The sequence below is a fragment of the Loxodonta africana genome, chromosome 13, assembly GCF_030014295.1.
Source record: "Loxodonta africana isolate mLoxAfr1 chromosome 13, mLoxAfr1.hap2, whole genome shotgun sequence".
In the NCBI taxonomy this organism is placed as follows: Eukaryota; Metazoa; Chordata; class Mammalia; order Proboscidea; family Elephantidae; genus Loxodonta; species Loxodonta africana.
Window position 1 is genome coordinate 43,787,346 of NC_087354.1, and position 14,451 is coordinate 43,801,796.

A 14,451-nucleotide genomic window follows, 5' to 3' on the forward strand; every position below is an offset into this window, starting at 1 on the left:
GTAGAACATTTTTTTTGTAAACTGTGTTATGCCAATTGAGCAAAATGTTCCCTGAGACCATGGTCCCCCAGCTCTTAGCCCAGTAATTCAGTCCCTCAGGAAGTTTGGATGTGTCTATGAAGCTTCCATGACCTTGCTTTGGTCAAGCTGTGCTGGCTTCCCAGTATTGTGTACTGTCTTACCCTTCACTGTAGTTACCACTTATCCATTGTCTACTTAGTGTTTTTCTTTCCCTACCCTTCCCCTCCTTCATAACCATCAAAGATTGTTTCTTTTTGTGTGTAAATATTTTCATGAGCTTTTATTGTAGTGGTCTCATACAGTATTTGTCCCTTTGCGATTGACTGATTTCACTCAGCATAATGCCCTATACATTCACCCATGTTTTAAGATGATTCACAAATTCATCATTGTTCTTTATCTTTGCATAGTATTCCATTATGTGTATGTATCATAGTTTGTTAATCCATTTATCTTTTGATGGGCACTTTGGTTGTTCCCATCTTTTTGCTATTGTCAATAATGCTGCAGTGAGCATGGGTGTGCATATGTCTAGTCATGTGATGGCTCTTATTTCTCTAGGGTATATTCTTAGGAGTGGGATTGCTGGATCATATGGTACTTCTATTTCTAGCTTTTAAAAGAAGTGCCATATCGCTTTCCAAAATGGTTATTCCATTTTGCATTCCAACAGCAGTGCATAAGAGTTCCAGTCCCCCATAGCATCTCCGACATTTGTTGTCTGTTTTTTTGATTCGTGCCAGTAATGTAGGGGTGAGATCAGATCTCACTGTGGTTTTGATTTGTGTTTCCCTTATGTTAATAGCTAGTGACCGTGAGCATTTCCTCATGTGTCTGTTAGCCACCTGAGTATCTTCTTTGGTGAAGTGTCTGTTCATATCCTTTGCCCATTTTTTCATTGGATTATTTATCTTTTTGTGGTAGAGGTCTTGGATTTTCCGGTGGATTTCAGAGGTTAGACCTTTTCGGATTTGTCATAGCCAAATTTTTTTTCTCAGTCTGTAGGTTCTCTTCTTATTCTTTTGGTGAACTCTTTCAATGAGCACATAAGATTCCACTTGTCTAGCTTATCTTCTGGTGTTTGTGTATTGTTAGTAATGGTTTATATCCTGTTAAAGTCATGTATTAGGGCCTCTAGAGTTGACCCTATTTCTTGTTCTGTGATATTTATGGTTTTTGGTTTTATATTTAGGCCTTTGATCCATTTGAATTAGTTTTTGTGTATGGTGTGAGGTATGGATTTTGTTTTTTGCAGATGGACATTCAGTTTTGCCAGCATCATTTGTTAAAAGACTGTCTTTTCCCATTTAATAGTCTTTGGGCCTTTGTTGAAGATCAGGTGACTGTAAGGGGATGTATTTACATCTGGGTTCTCACCTCTGTTCAATTGTTCAGTGTGTCTGTCGTATCAGTACCAGGCTGTTCTGATTACTGTAGCTGTATAGTAGGTTCTGAGGTCAGGTAGTGCGAGTCCTCCTCCTTTATTCTTCTTCAGTAGTGCTTTACTTATCTGGGGCCTCTTCCCTTTCTGTATAAAGTTAATGTTTAGTTTTTCCATCTCTTTAAGGAATGCTGTTGGTATTTGGATCAGGATTATGTTGTATTTGTAGATTGCTTTGGGTAGAATTGACATTTTCACGATGTGTTGAGTCTACCAATCCATGAACATGGTATGTTTTTCCATTTACGTAGGTCTCTTTTGGTTTCTTGGAGTTGTGTTTTATAGTTTTCTGCATATAGGTCTATTACATCCCTGGTTAGATTTTTTCCTGAGTTTTTTTTTTTTTTTCTTTTTTAGAGGTTATTATAAATGGTATTGTTTTCCTGATTTCCTTTTCGTAGTTGTCTTTATTGGTGTGTAGAAATCGAACTGATTTTTGTTTGTTTATCTTGCATCCTGCTACTCTTCTGAATCTATTAGTTCCAGTAATTTTCTTGTGGAGTCTTTTGGATTTTCTATATATAATATCATATCATCCACAAATAGGGCAGTTTTATTCTTCCTTACCAATGTGGATGCCCTTTATTTCTTTTTCTTGCCTTTTCTGGCTAGGATTTCCTATTGCTGAGTAATCTTTAACTGTCTTTTAATTGTGTTGTCATCTTCTTATTGAGTTATAAGAGTTCTTTACATATTCTGGGTACAAGCCCCTTATCAGATACTTGATTTGAAAATATTTTCTCTTAGTCTGTGTTGTCTTTTCACTTTCTTGGGTGATATTGTTTGAAGTGCAAAAGTTTTTAAATTTTTTTGAAGTTCAATTTTTCTTTTTTTGCTTGTGCTTTTGTTGTCATATTTAAGAAACCATTGCCTAAGCCAAAGTTTTGAAGAAATACTTGGTACCACCAACTCTGGAGCCTGTTGGGAGTTGGTTAGAGTAAATAAGGTTGCTTCTAAACTTACCTAGCAGCCATTTTAGGATTGCTTTCTCAGGTTTACTACTCATTCATTTGCCTTCCATATTTCAAAATGTATTGCTGTTGTTTTTTAGCACATTCTCTTTATTCTAATGTGTTTATTCCTTAAAAATTATTTTATTTTAGTGTTTATGGGGTTTCTGGAGGGATCCAAATATATAATCGATCTGCCATCTTTACCTGGAAAGTTTTTCATTGACTTTTTTTTTTAATATTAAGAAAATTTTATTGTTGAGAATATACACAGCAGAACATACACCAATTTAATAATTACTACATGTACAGTTCAGTGACATTACATTCTTTAAATTGTGCAGCCATTCTGACCGACCTTTTCCAAATAGTTCCTGTCGCATTAATATAACCTCACTGCCCCCTAAGGTTATTACCTAATTTTTCAAGTTGCTGTTGTCAGTTTGATGCCATATTGATAGATCTTAAAAGAGCTCAAGGCAGACATTCTTTACGAGTTAAGCTAATCTATCGTTTAGTTTTAAGAAGACTTCCGGGGATATTTTTGGTTTAAAGCTTAAAGGTTATCTCAGGGCAATAATATTGGGGGTTCCTTCAGCCTTCATGGCTCCAGGAAGTCTGGATTTCATGAGAATTTGAAATTCTGTTCTGCATTTTCTTTTCCCATTAACTTTTTATATTGTGATCACTGATAATTTTAATTTGGTTTTTGCTGGCTTTGTAGTTTTTCTAAAATATAACTTTCATGCTTAAAGTTTCATTTATTTCAGCAGCTGAGAGAGTGTGCCCTGATTTCTTAATGAACTAAAGGAAATTTTACTTTTTTTTTTTTAAAGTGATAAATTTGATATTACCTGGAATGGCAGAACAGGGATCCGGCAAAGCAGACTATCAAGTGGTAACTCCTTGCTTGATAAAGATGGGATATTTGCTAATTCCACTAGCAGCAAACTCCTGGAGAGAGCCCATGGAATTCTCACGTTAGTATGCTATCAGTAATGTGGATTTTAATGACTGGTTTAAATTTCCTGACTGAAGAGGGAGATAGTAAAGCATCATTTTTGTAAGCAGAGTTTTGAGAGACTCAAGACTCAAAAGTACTTAGTGCATATTTAGAGCTATGATTCTCATGCATTATTTAAGCTATTTTTTTTCACATTACCAAATGTATTATGGTTGAATAATACTGTTACGGAGATGACTCTTTATTGCTCTTTGACAGACCCTACTCCCAGAGAGAGGAAAATATAGCTCTTTTGAGGGTTCCCAGTCTTTATTGCAATTCTTTAATTCTGGCAATTCTAACAAATTGGGAGGGGAAATCCCCTATGAATTGTGAATGGGACCATATGTAGTGGTATATGGCACTTACTCAAGCCTGCCATTCCTCGTAACATGGTTGTAGAATTGGTTAGAGGACATAAATATAACCATGCATGGCGGATCAGTAAGAAGTTCTTAGCTACCTATTCATCAGCATATTCCAGACGCTTCTCAAGCATACTTTTTTGACTACTTCCTATGAGTGTGACTGAATTGGACTCCTTAATCTCTGTCCAGGTTATTGCTTAATAGTATTAATAGGCTCAGTTTATGTAGGACTTGCTATACTCCAGAAATACACATTAACTCATTTACTCTTTAAAACAGCTCTAAGAGGTAGGTAGTATTATAGTCTTCATTTTTTGTTATTACATAATAAGACTGAGGCTTAGAGAGGTTAAAGTCATACGTTAGTAGGTATAGAGCTTAGGTCCAAGCCTATAGCTTTCTGACTTTCTAGCCCATGTTCATAAATTTATTCCCTCTTTTTATAACCTAAAATCAAAGCAAAAACAAACCAACAAAAAAAGAGTTAATTTAAGCATATTGGAATTGTGAGTAGAAAAAAAAAGTGGAAGAGAACTTTTAATTTCAAAATAGATCATAAGTTCTATTGAAAAGAACATTTTTAAAAATCATGATATTAGACATCTCATTTGAAGTCTCAAAATGACAGAAATAAAGCTCTGTAGGTACAAGAAAACAGAGCCCCACTAACATCTAAAGGAAAATGAGACTATAACTTAGGATGTACAATGTTACATTACTGACCACCAGGTTGACTGTACTTATACCTATATTACAGGGCAGGCGTCTCTTTGCACCCTTTTTTCCCATGCATCCTTCCTTCTCAAAGATACCTGTTTGGTTGAAGGAGGTTGTTTTCATGTAGAGGACCTACATTCTTGGAAACTGGTATATAGTCTATTGTTTAAGAAGAGACCTTGAAATTATTCATCCGTACAATAGTTTTTTCTAATGTGTTATATTTATCTCTCTAGGAGAAACAAAAACTTTAAACCCAAGCCTGTCCTTCCAAAGGTGAGTATTATGAAAAACCGTTTTTTTTTAGGAGTTTCCTTTTACATATTATTTTGTACTACTCATGCAAATCTTTATAAACCAAAGGCAAGAATACCTTCTTTATATCCAAAATAGGGATTCATGGTATGTATTCAGGTGAGTCCGTTTTTTAATGGATTTAATGTTTGAAAAGCTTCTGAATATAAATATAAAATTTTATGGAGTTACTACCTCTTTGTTTAAGATCTTTTCATTTCCCCCTGAGCCAGGTTAAGATAAAATTTTCAGTGCTACCTGATTTTAAAATAATTTCTAATTAGTATTTACCCAACCCCCATCATCTATAGCACGGGGTGGCAAAGTTTTTCTGTAAAGGGCCAGGTAGTTGGGTTTTGGAGGCCTGTGGTGTCTGTTGTAAGTGCTCAGTTCTGTTGCAGCACAGTGCAGCCATCGAGAATATGTAACCAAATGAATGTGGCTGTATTCCAGTCAAATTTCACTTATAGACACTGGAATTTTAATATGTAGTTTTTTTACATTGTCATGAAATATTACTCTCTTATAAATTTTATTTCAACCACATACAGTGTATACAAACAGTGGGCAGAATTTGGCCCACAGGCCATAGTTTGTAGAATGCAGTCTGCATTGATTATGCAGGGATGGCATTACAAAAATACTTCCTGAATTTACTAAAGAAAGAAAAATCTTAATGGGATGCACTTAATGTTTTCTCTTGTACACTTCAAAAGAAGGAATCCTATCACTTAAAACCTTGTTAATAAACTTGATTTTAAAGTTTCAAAGGAATTGACAAAGAACTTTTGTTAACCTGTGATTATCTAGTTGAAGAAACAAAAAATAAATCTGTCTTTACTAATCCTTCTGCTTAAGTCACCCTGTGTTTCCAAAGAAAATTTAATGCCCTTTTGATGTAATTTCTAGTAGTCATAAAGACTGCTTGAAGCCACAAAGTACAAATTAAATTTATTTGAATGGCTTGTAATTATGTTCTTGTTATGAAAATGATACTGTGTACAAACAAAGGGACAAAGATAGATACCACATTTGTTATCAAACATGTTTTATCTGTTCTTCCTCTCTTCCTTCACTGTGTCTTTAGTGTTTTAGTATTTGAGTGCCATCTATGGGCCTGGTTATTTGCACTGTTCTTTTCATCCTGCTCAAATGATAACTTCCCACTAAACTTCACATGAATATGTTAGATACATCTGAAATAAATAATTTCATTCAGTCACAGACATCCTATCTATTTTTATAGTAAATGTAGCTTTAAAAAAAAAATTATTTTAGCTTGTGTTGTAGAATCTGGTACACACATACACACATTATGTATGTATTTCCTATTACATAGATATTAGGCTTTGGAGTCAAGCTGACCTACATTCAAATTATGGATCTTTTACTTTGTAGTTTTTGGAGAATGTTCTCTAACTTCTCTTAACTCTCTCTCCTCATCTGTAACGAGGGGATAATATGTTACTTTTGAGATAGTATATGTTTGGTACATAGTTAGCAGCTCAGCACATAATTTCTTCTTTTATATTTCCTACCAGAAAGTTCAGAGTTGAATTTGTTATTTATCCGTATATGTGTGTGTATGTGTAATGTGTGTCTGTATACACACACAGTCATGTATATATCTCCATAATACATGGTTTATTTAATAACCTCACTTGTAATCTCACTTTCCTACCCTTATTTAAATATGCTTCATTTTTTCTAATTATGCTTTTACTTTTTTTTTTTTTAATTACACTTCAGATGAAGGCAAGAAAAGTATATATTAATTTAAAAAAAAATAGAAGAAAGTGGCAGCTCCTGTATCCTCATTGACCATGGTCATTTGCTAAATAAAATATTTCTGTTGCACTAAGTTACATTAAATTAGCATTATATATGATATGGAAAGAGGCAGCAGGCAGCAGAAGTGTTGCCTGTGCTTTTTTTTTTCCTCCCTTTTTTGTGAGATCTTCAGCCTCTTTCCAACCTTACCATGTGAAGCATTATTGCATGCAGTCTTAGCATTTTTCTAGCTGCTGGAAATAAGATTCATTCATCAGTATTGAGGACACCTCTAGTATCTCATTTTATTGGTATAAGTAGGATTCAGAGTGTTTTATTTTTATTACAGTTGTAAATAATCATAGGCAAATATTTAATAAATATAATCTTCCGTTAGCTCTTGGCCCTCTAGTAAGATAGCTCTTTTAATAGCACTTTCTGTATTCTTTCAGAATTTACTCCCTCTTATAGTTCAAAACTATCATTTCTATTAAATCTGCCTTTCTAACCTGACCTATCTTTTAAGTTCTAGTCTTTTACTGACAGTTCCCTTGTTGTACATTTATACCTTGATACTCAACTGGTGTCTTTTTATAAGCCCAATAAACCGAACAGAGAAGATGGAATAAAGAAAATAGATAATGAACAGAAGACCTAAGAAAGAAATTAACTCTACATAGCTTTTCCTCTAGATCTATGGACCTCATTCTAGTTCTAGATTTCTGTCACGTCATGCTTGGGCTACTACAGCTGTCATTTAATGAGTGACACTTGAGTGAATTCATCCCCCCTTTGCTCCCTCAGCCTCCCGTTTTCTACTGTATTCTGTTCTGTTTTGTCTCTTGTTTCTTGCCCCATTTTATCTTCTCCATAAATCTTAAATGTCTCTCAAATTATCATTTATTTTTTAATGTCCTTGTAGCCTGTTTCCTTCTACTTGAATGTGATTTATCCCTAACACGTAGACTAGCACCTGATCTGTAGTAATCACTCTGAGTATTTGTTGATCGATGTGGTCATGCTGAGCTTTATAGGCAGAGGTCTGGTCTCCAGCTGCTGAGAAAAGCATTGCCTAAGAATCACTAGTTGCTGTAAAACTTAAACCAAAAGTATCTCCTGAAGTTGTCTTAAAACCAAACAATAGTTTAGCTTAACTAGTCAAAAATGTCTGCCTTGAGCCTTATGCTCTTTGAAGGACTATCTGTATGGGATCAAAGTGACAAACGCGACTTGAAAGGTTAGATAGAAACCTCGGAGGGCAGAAGGTTTATGTTAACGGGGGGAGGAACAGATTAGAAAAAGAAGGTGAGAGTGGTTGTACAACTCGAAGAATATAATCAATGTCACTGAATTGCACATGTAGAAATGATTGAATTGGTATATGTTTTGCTGCATATATTCTTAACTGCAACAACAAAATGAAAAAAAAAAAAAAAAGAATCATTAATTGCTTTAGTGTAACATCCTAAACACTTGTCTAGATTCCTGAGGGATAAGAACCAGGATCAGCAGAAACCTGGTTCCTATGAGGTGGAGGTCAGAGATACCTTCGCTCTCCAACTTTTTCACCATTTTTGACACCTGCTGTTCCCCCCACAACACTCACTACTTCTCTTCTGGTTTTGATAATTCGTTGAAATAGCCACATAGAACTCACAGACCATACTCACGTGGTTTGTTAGGAAAGTAACAGACTATAATTCAGGTTCAGGATCAACTTGGAAGTTACAGGAACAACTCAGATCAGGCTCAGGAAGCACACGGCAAGATATGAAAGGCTCCCCTGAAGTGGAGAGCATTTCTGTCCTTTCTTCAGTGCAGGACAGCTTCCAACCAGGATGGATGTCTCAGCTGCCCGTGGCCGGCTGGTCCTTCTCAGCCATGCTAGCTGGCTCTTCTCTCAGCTGTGCATGTCCCCTTTCAGACTTGAAAGAAAGGACTTTTTTCTTAGAGTTATTTTTATTTTCCATAGTCCATATGATACTTTTTCACACAAAGATAAATATTTAGTAAGTAATTTTACCACTGTTCTCAATATGGTTTGCAAAACTAGAATGTTATATCCAGGGTCTTTTTCTCAGAAGTGTCGTAAATGTTTGAGGGGGCAAATTGTTTTAGGCTTTCATGTTAGTTTGTTTTTACTTAATAATCACCTATAAAAATTTTCTATTGAATCTTGACCAGGATGTAAATTTTTTTTTCTGAATATGCATTGAGTTTTTTTTGTGAGAATTTAAATGCTAATAAAAATTAAAACTCTCCAAAATTTTGTACACACACTATTTTACATATATATTGTTGTTTAACATGGCTTTTTTTTTTTGTCAGTAGTAGTTGTAAATATTTTTCCATGTTGGTAAATACGGGTTTACAGTGTCTTTATGAGCTGTGTAATATTCAGTTGTATGGGTGAACCATGCTTTATTTAAATAACTTGTATAATTGCATATCTCATTTCATAATTTTTCACTATTTTGAAGAACATTGTTATAAACAACATTGAGACCTTGTTTGGTAATCTCCTTGTATAAATTACTTATAATAAATAATAAATTCCTGGAAGTGAAAGTCCTTGTCAGTAAGATTATATGAAGTTATAGTCCTAAGAATGATACATATATTTGCTTATTTTCCTACCTACATCCTCATGAATACTGAGTTTTGTCAGTCTTTATTATGTTTGTCAATCTGGTATGCAGAAAATCCCTTCAAAAGAAAATTTACATTTCTTTTATTACAAGTGGAATTGAATCATAGTCGTTATGTTATTTGCTCTTTATACTTTGCTTGAGAATTGCCTATTCAGGTCTTCTGCCCTTTTTCTGTTGTGGTATGTATATTTTTAAGGATTTTTGAAAGTTCTTTTTATATATAGGTAATCAGTCTTTGTCCAATTGTTAGAAATATTTTTTCTTAATTCCAATTATTTAAATGTGTGTGTTACTTTTAGTGACTTTTTTTATGTTCGTATTGTCAAATGAATGTTATAGCCTTTTAGATTTATGTCATGCTTTTTCACTCAAACTTGTGTTTCTCATACAAATAAGACTTCTGCTATACTTCTTGAGGAGTGTTATATATGTATATGTCTGTATACATGATAGTCTTTCCATTGACAAACTCGCTATCATAAATAGACTGTGATTTAAAAAATTATATTAAGATTGTTTAAAGAAGCTCCGAATCTTTATTATTACCCAATTTTATATTCTTTAATTGCTTCTTTTATAAGTCTTATTCCCTAATTAAGATTATAGGGTAGCACATCAGGATGAGGGTTGATAGAGCCTGTGTTTTGTTTTTTACTGTGTATGTGTTCTTGGCATACCTACTGTAGCTCTGGGATTGAATTTATTTTTATTTTCTCTGAGTCAGGATTTCTTTTAGGTAACAGTAATCATTGTAGATATTTTAAGTAGAAAGGGACTTAATTCAAGGAGTTAGGTATTTACAAAATGATGAGAAGCCTTAGAGATTCAGGCTATTAAAACACCACTTCGAAATAGACCCCAGCCATAGTCAGAAAGCTATGAAATCAGGAAGCTGCGCCACTGCAGCTGTTGGTTCCAGGCACATACTACCTGTGGCGTAGTCCAGGGATCAGGAAGAAGCTGCTACAACTATTGGCAGTGTTTACTAGAGTTGCAGTGACAACACAAATACCCTGCAGTCTTGTCTCTCACCACTTGTAATTAGTGTCTGGACATTGGGAGCACAGAAAACTAAAGCACTTTATGTGCGTGCTTGCCAGCAGAAACAAGCTAGAAGCCAAGGCCTCTGCCTCAGTTATACTTTCCCAGTTTCACATGGTGGCATTTGATTGTTGAACTTGAATCACATCCAGAACCCTAGATGCAAGAGAGTTTGTGAAATGTTTTCTTTTTAGCTTTCCAGCTTTTGCAGGAGGGTATAGGATGTTGAATGTCAATCTTACATATTCACTACAGTCATTATATATAGAAAACAATGTGAGAAAAGTGGCTTAAACTTCTAAAACTTATATTCTTAGATTGATTTTTGTGAAGAATTTGATGTTTTTTCTTTTCCTTCTCTTTTTCAGCACTTGCTAGAGGTGAATTCTTTAAAGCACCTGACCAGACTGACTCTACAGGATCGGATTACCAAGTCTCTTCTTCATTTGCACAAGAAGAAGAAACCTCCTAGCATCAGTGCCCAGTTTCAGGTTATTTCCTATTTTACTTACAGCAAATAGGAATCTGCTTTTTTCAGATTGGAATTGGAAGGTCGGAATGAACGAGATATTATTCATGGGATTAAAAAGCCATTTTGCAGAGAGGTACCAGGGATGGAAAAAAGTCAGCTGCCTTTGTGTTTCTTTCTTATAGCTGTAGATGGTAGATATCCCAAAGAGTAATTATTTTCAGTGTGAGATGAAAGGCAGCAGAAAGTGAATGTTATAAACAAAATCTGTCTTTAAACTGTATTGCCTAGATATATGGATTTAAACATACCAGTGATCATGAAGATGGTGGAGGATCAGGCAGTGTTTCATTCTGTTACATGTAAGGTTGTTGTGAGTTGGAGCCAATTTGATGGCAGCTGACAACAGTAGTCCAGATATAGTCACTGTAAACTTGATGATGTATGTTTTTCCTACATATATTTAAACCATATACTGCTGCCATCAATATTTAAATGGGATTATACGACTTTTTTCCTGTTTTTTTGCTTTAGGTTTTATACTTAGAAATCCAGTTCCTTTTACTGTGAGTAGGCATTTAGGAATAAATATGATCAATATTAAATTAGCCAGGTAACTTTCAGAATAACTATTTTCAAAGTATTTCATTGCCTCTTCTTTTCTTCTAAAGTTCTACTCATTTGGTAGATTTATACATTTATAAAAAGCAGAAAATCTGGGGGGTAACAATGCTTTTAAGGAGCCCTGATGGTGCAGTGGTTAACCGCTTGGCTGCTAACCGAAAGTTCAGCTGTTTGAACCCACCAGTGACTCCTCGGGAAAAAGACCCGACACTCTGCTCCTGTAAAGATTACAACCTAGGAAACCCTATGGGGCAGTTCTAGTCTATATATAGGGTTGCTGTGAGTTGGAATCAACTCGGTGGCACAAAACAACAATACTTTGCACGATTTACTCTTCTTCATGCTTCCATCACAGAAGCAATGTTTACTGTTAACCAAACATTTCTTTATCTGGTGGTAGGTATATTTCCATTTATTATCACTTTTTTTTAATGCTCCTTTTTAAGCCAGGTGTTTGAACATAAATTATCTATTAACATGTCACTGCATATGATCTTGTTTGATTTATAAGCACAGTCCTTCAAACTGTGGGCTTAGAAATGTTATTTTATTTTAGATAATTCTCAGCATAGACCTGGGGAAAAATCTGAATTGGTGAAGGCTCTGTGGTCACATGCTTTCTCTTAAAAGAAAAGAAAAAGAGAAGGCAAGACTGAAGAGCCAAATAAGTTCTTAAAATGTGCTAATAGGCTTAAAGAAAAGGTGCTTGAATGTAAAGGAATCTCTGCCATGAATTTTAAAAAGCCTTCTAATAATAATCTTTTGGGTTAATGGTATTTGGTTTGAAGTAACAAGAGAAGAGAGGTGTTAGTTGGGCAAGTCTGCTTCTGTACCTTGGTGCTGTCCTCACATTCCAGAGTCTGGCTTTTCACTTTGTAGATTTAGAAATGCACAGATAAATGGGAGAAAAATCATGCTGCCCAATAAACTATAAGCACTGTCATGTAAAACAGTATCAAAATTTTATATATAATGAAAATATGAGAAAAAAGCAGACTTGATATAATTGCTCGTTCATTAGTCCACTTCCTCCTGATTAACATCAACATGAGAAGCCAAATTCTGATCAAAAGATAGTGTGGTAACCTCAGTATCTGAAAAGGGTAGCTCATGATTATGAAGGATCATTAAGCTATAAGTGTCCTTTGCTTTATTACCTTGGATCTTTTATATTTGCCTTATATACCAGACTACTTCTTTAATGTGAAGAGTGCAATATAGCTATTACAATAAAAAGCTTAGTTATAATCACAGTCCTATTATGTCCCTTAAGAATCTCCCAAGGCAGAGGGGGACAGAAGCTGGCTGAATGGACACGGGGAATACAGGGCAGAGAGAAGGAGTGTGCTGACTCATAAGGGGGAGAGCAACTAGGAGTACATAGCAAGGTGTATGTAAATTTTTTTATGAGAGACTGATTCGATTTGTAAACTTTCACTTAAAGCACAATTAAAAAAAAAAAAAACTCCCAAAATTCAGGAATTTTAGATATTCCTGAAATTCTCAAATAATATTCATGTATTTTATTTCTTGGAAGAAAAAAAGGTAGTAAAAACATCAAACGATGACCTTTAATGTTTCTAATACATTGTAAATTATAACTGTATTAAGAGTTAATGATTATTTAGAAAATACAGATAAGCAAAAAAAATTGAAAATCACCTACCATCCAGAGATAATGACCACATGTACTTTATTTTCCAGACCCTTTACCAAATATTTAGACCTATGCATTATCTAGTTTTTTCTTTGTCCATTCTATGAGACAAATATTATAATTCTTATTGTAGGTGAGGGAACTGAATATCTGAACAACTTATAAGTGATGGTAATAGATGACACCCAGGTGTCTTTGTCTTCATGACCTTCTTATGAATGTTTATGTTTATCAAAATGAAATCATAGAGCTTCATGAAGGTTAACTGCTACAGTAAACTCTTGAGTCTTAAGAGGAAGGGTACAGTAAAATGTATTTGAAGAAATAATGACCCAGATTTTCCCTGATTTGGTGAAAAGTATAAATACAGAGATCAGAGAATCTCAGTAAACCCCAGGCAGAACAAAGAAAAACACACCAAGGCACATCATATGAAATGGGTAAAACTGGTTAAAAAGAGAACATTTTAAATGCAGCTGGGGTTGGGAGAGATATTATGTGCAATGAAATGAAGATAAGAATAACAGTAGATTTCTCAACAGAAGCTATATAAGCCAGAAGATAATGGAGTGATATCTTTGAAGTACTGAAAGAAAAAAATTGTCACCCTACAATTCTATGCACAGTGACTATATCTTTCTCAAACAAAAGCTGAGAGAATTCATTGCCAGGAGGTATACACTATAAAGAGATGTTAAAGGAAGTTCTTCAGGTAGAAGAAAACTGATGGAAAGTCAGATGACAATTTGAGTCTACACAAAGCCTGAATAGTGTCAGAATGATAGAAATGTAGCTAACTATTAAAAAAAAAAAAAAAAAACAAACTTTCAACTCTTCAAAGATTAGACTAGACTATAAAACAGAAAATAATACTGGTGAGGAGTAAGCTTCTTGGTTCAAGTAGACTCAGAGACTATGCGGGCAGATGAGAAGGCAGAGGGGGACAGGCGCTGGTTGATTGGACATGGGGTGTACAGGGTGGAGAGGAGGAGTGTACTGTCTTATTGGGGGAGAGCAGCTAGGAGTATATAGCAAGGTGTGTGTAAGTTTTTATATGAGAGACTGACTTGATTTGTAGACTTTGACTTAAAGCACAGTAAATAAATAAACGTTTCCCTTTTTAATCTTTTAAGAAGATATTTGATTGTAGAAAACAAAAAAATAGCAGTATAGTGTATTGTGGGATAGAAATAAAGTGTATGACAGAATAGCACAAAAGAAGGGAGGGACCAAATGGAAGTATACTGATGGAAGGTTTTTACAGTCTGCAGGAAATGACATAACATTATTTGAAGGTAGACTGTAATAAACTAAACATTGGAAACTGTAGAGTAACCCTGCAACAAAACAAAAGAGCTATAGGTAATAATCTAATAGCAGAGCTAAAGTGGAATAAAAAAATTAACTCAGTCAAAAAAGACAAGAAAAAGAACAGATTGACAAAT

The 14,451-nt window shown here is 34.6% G+C and overlaps 1 protein-coding gene across 17 annotated transcripts in view; it reads left to right on the forward strand.

Annotated features, from left to right (window-relative positions):
* Nucleotides 1–14,451, forward strand: part of MYO9A (myosin IXA) — a 247,598-nt gene that overhangs the window by 155,186 nt on the left and 77,961 nt on the right. For all 17 annotated transcript variants that reach the window (XM_023552876.2, XM_064267321.1, XM_023552874.2 and 14 more), the window contains 3 exons: nucleotides 3,249–3,392; nucleotides 4,737–4,776; nucleotides 10,625–10,747. In XM_023552876.2, coding sequence (XP_023408644.2) covers nucleotides 3,249–3,392; nucleotides 4,737–4,776; nucleotides 10,625–10,747 — 307 coding nt within the window. The remainder of the gene's footprint in view (nucleotides 1–3,248; nucleotides 3,393–4,736; nucleotides 4,777–10,624; nucleotides 10,748–14,451) is intronic.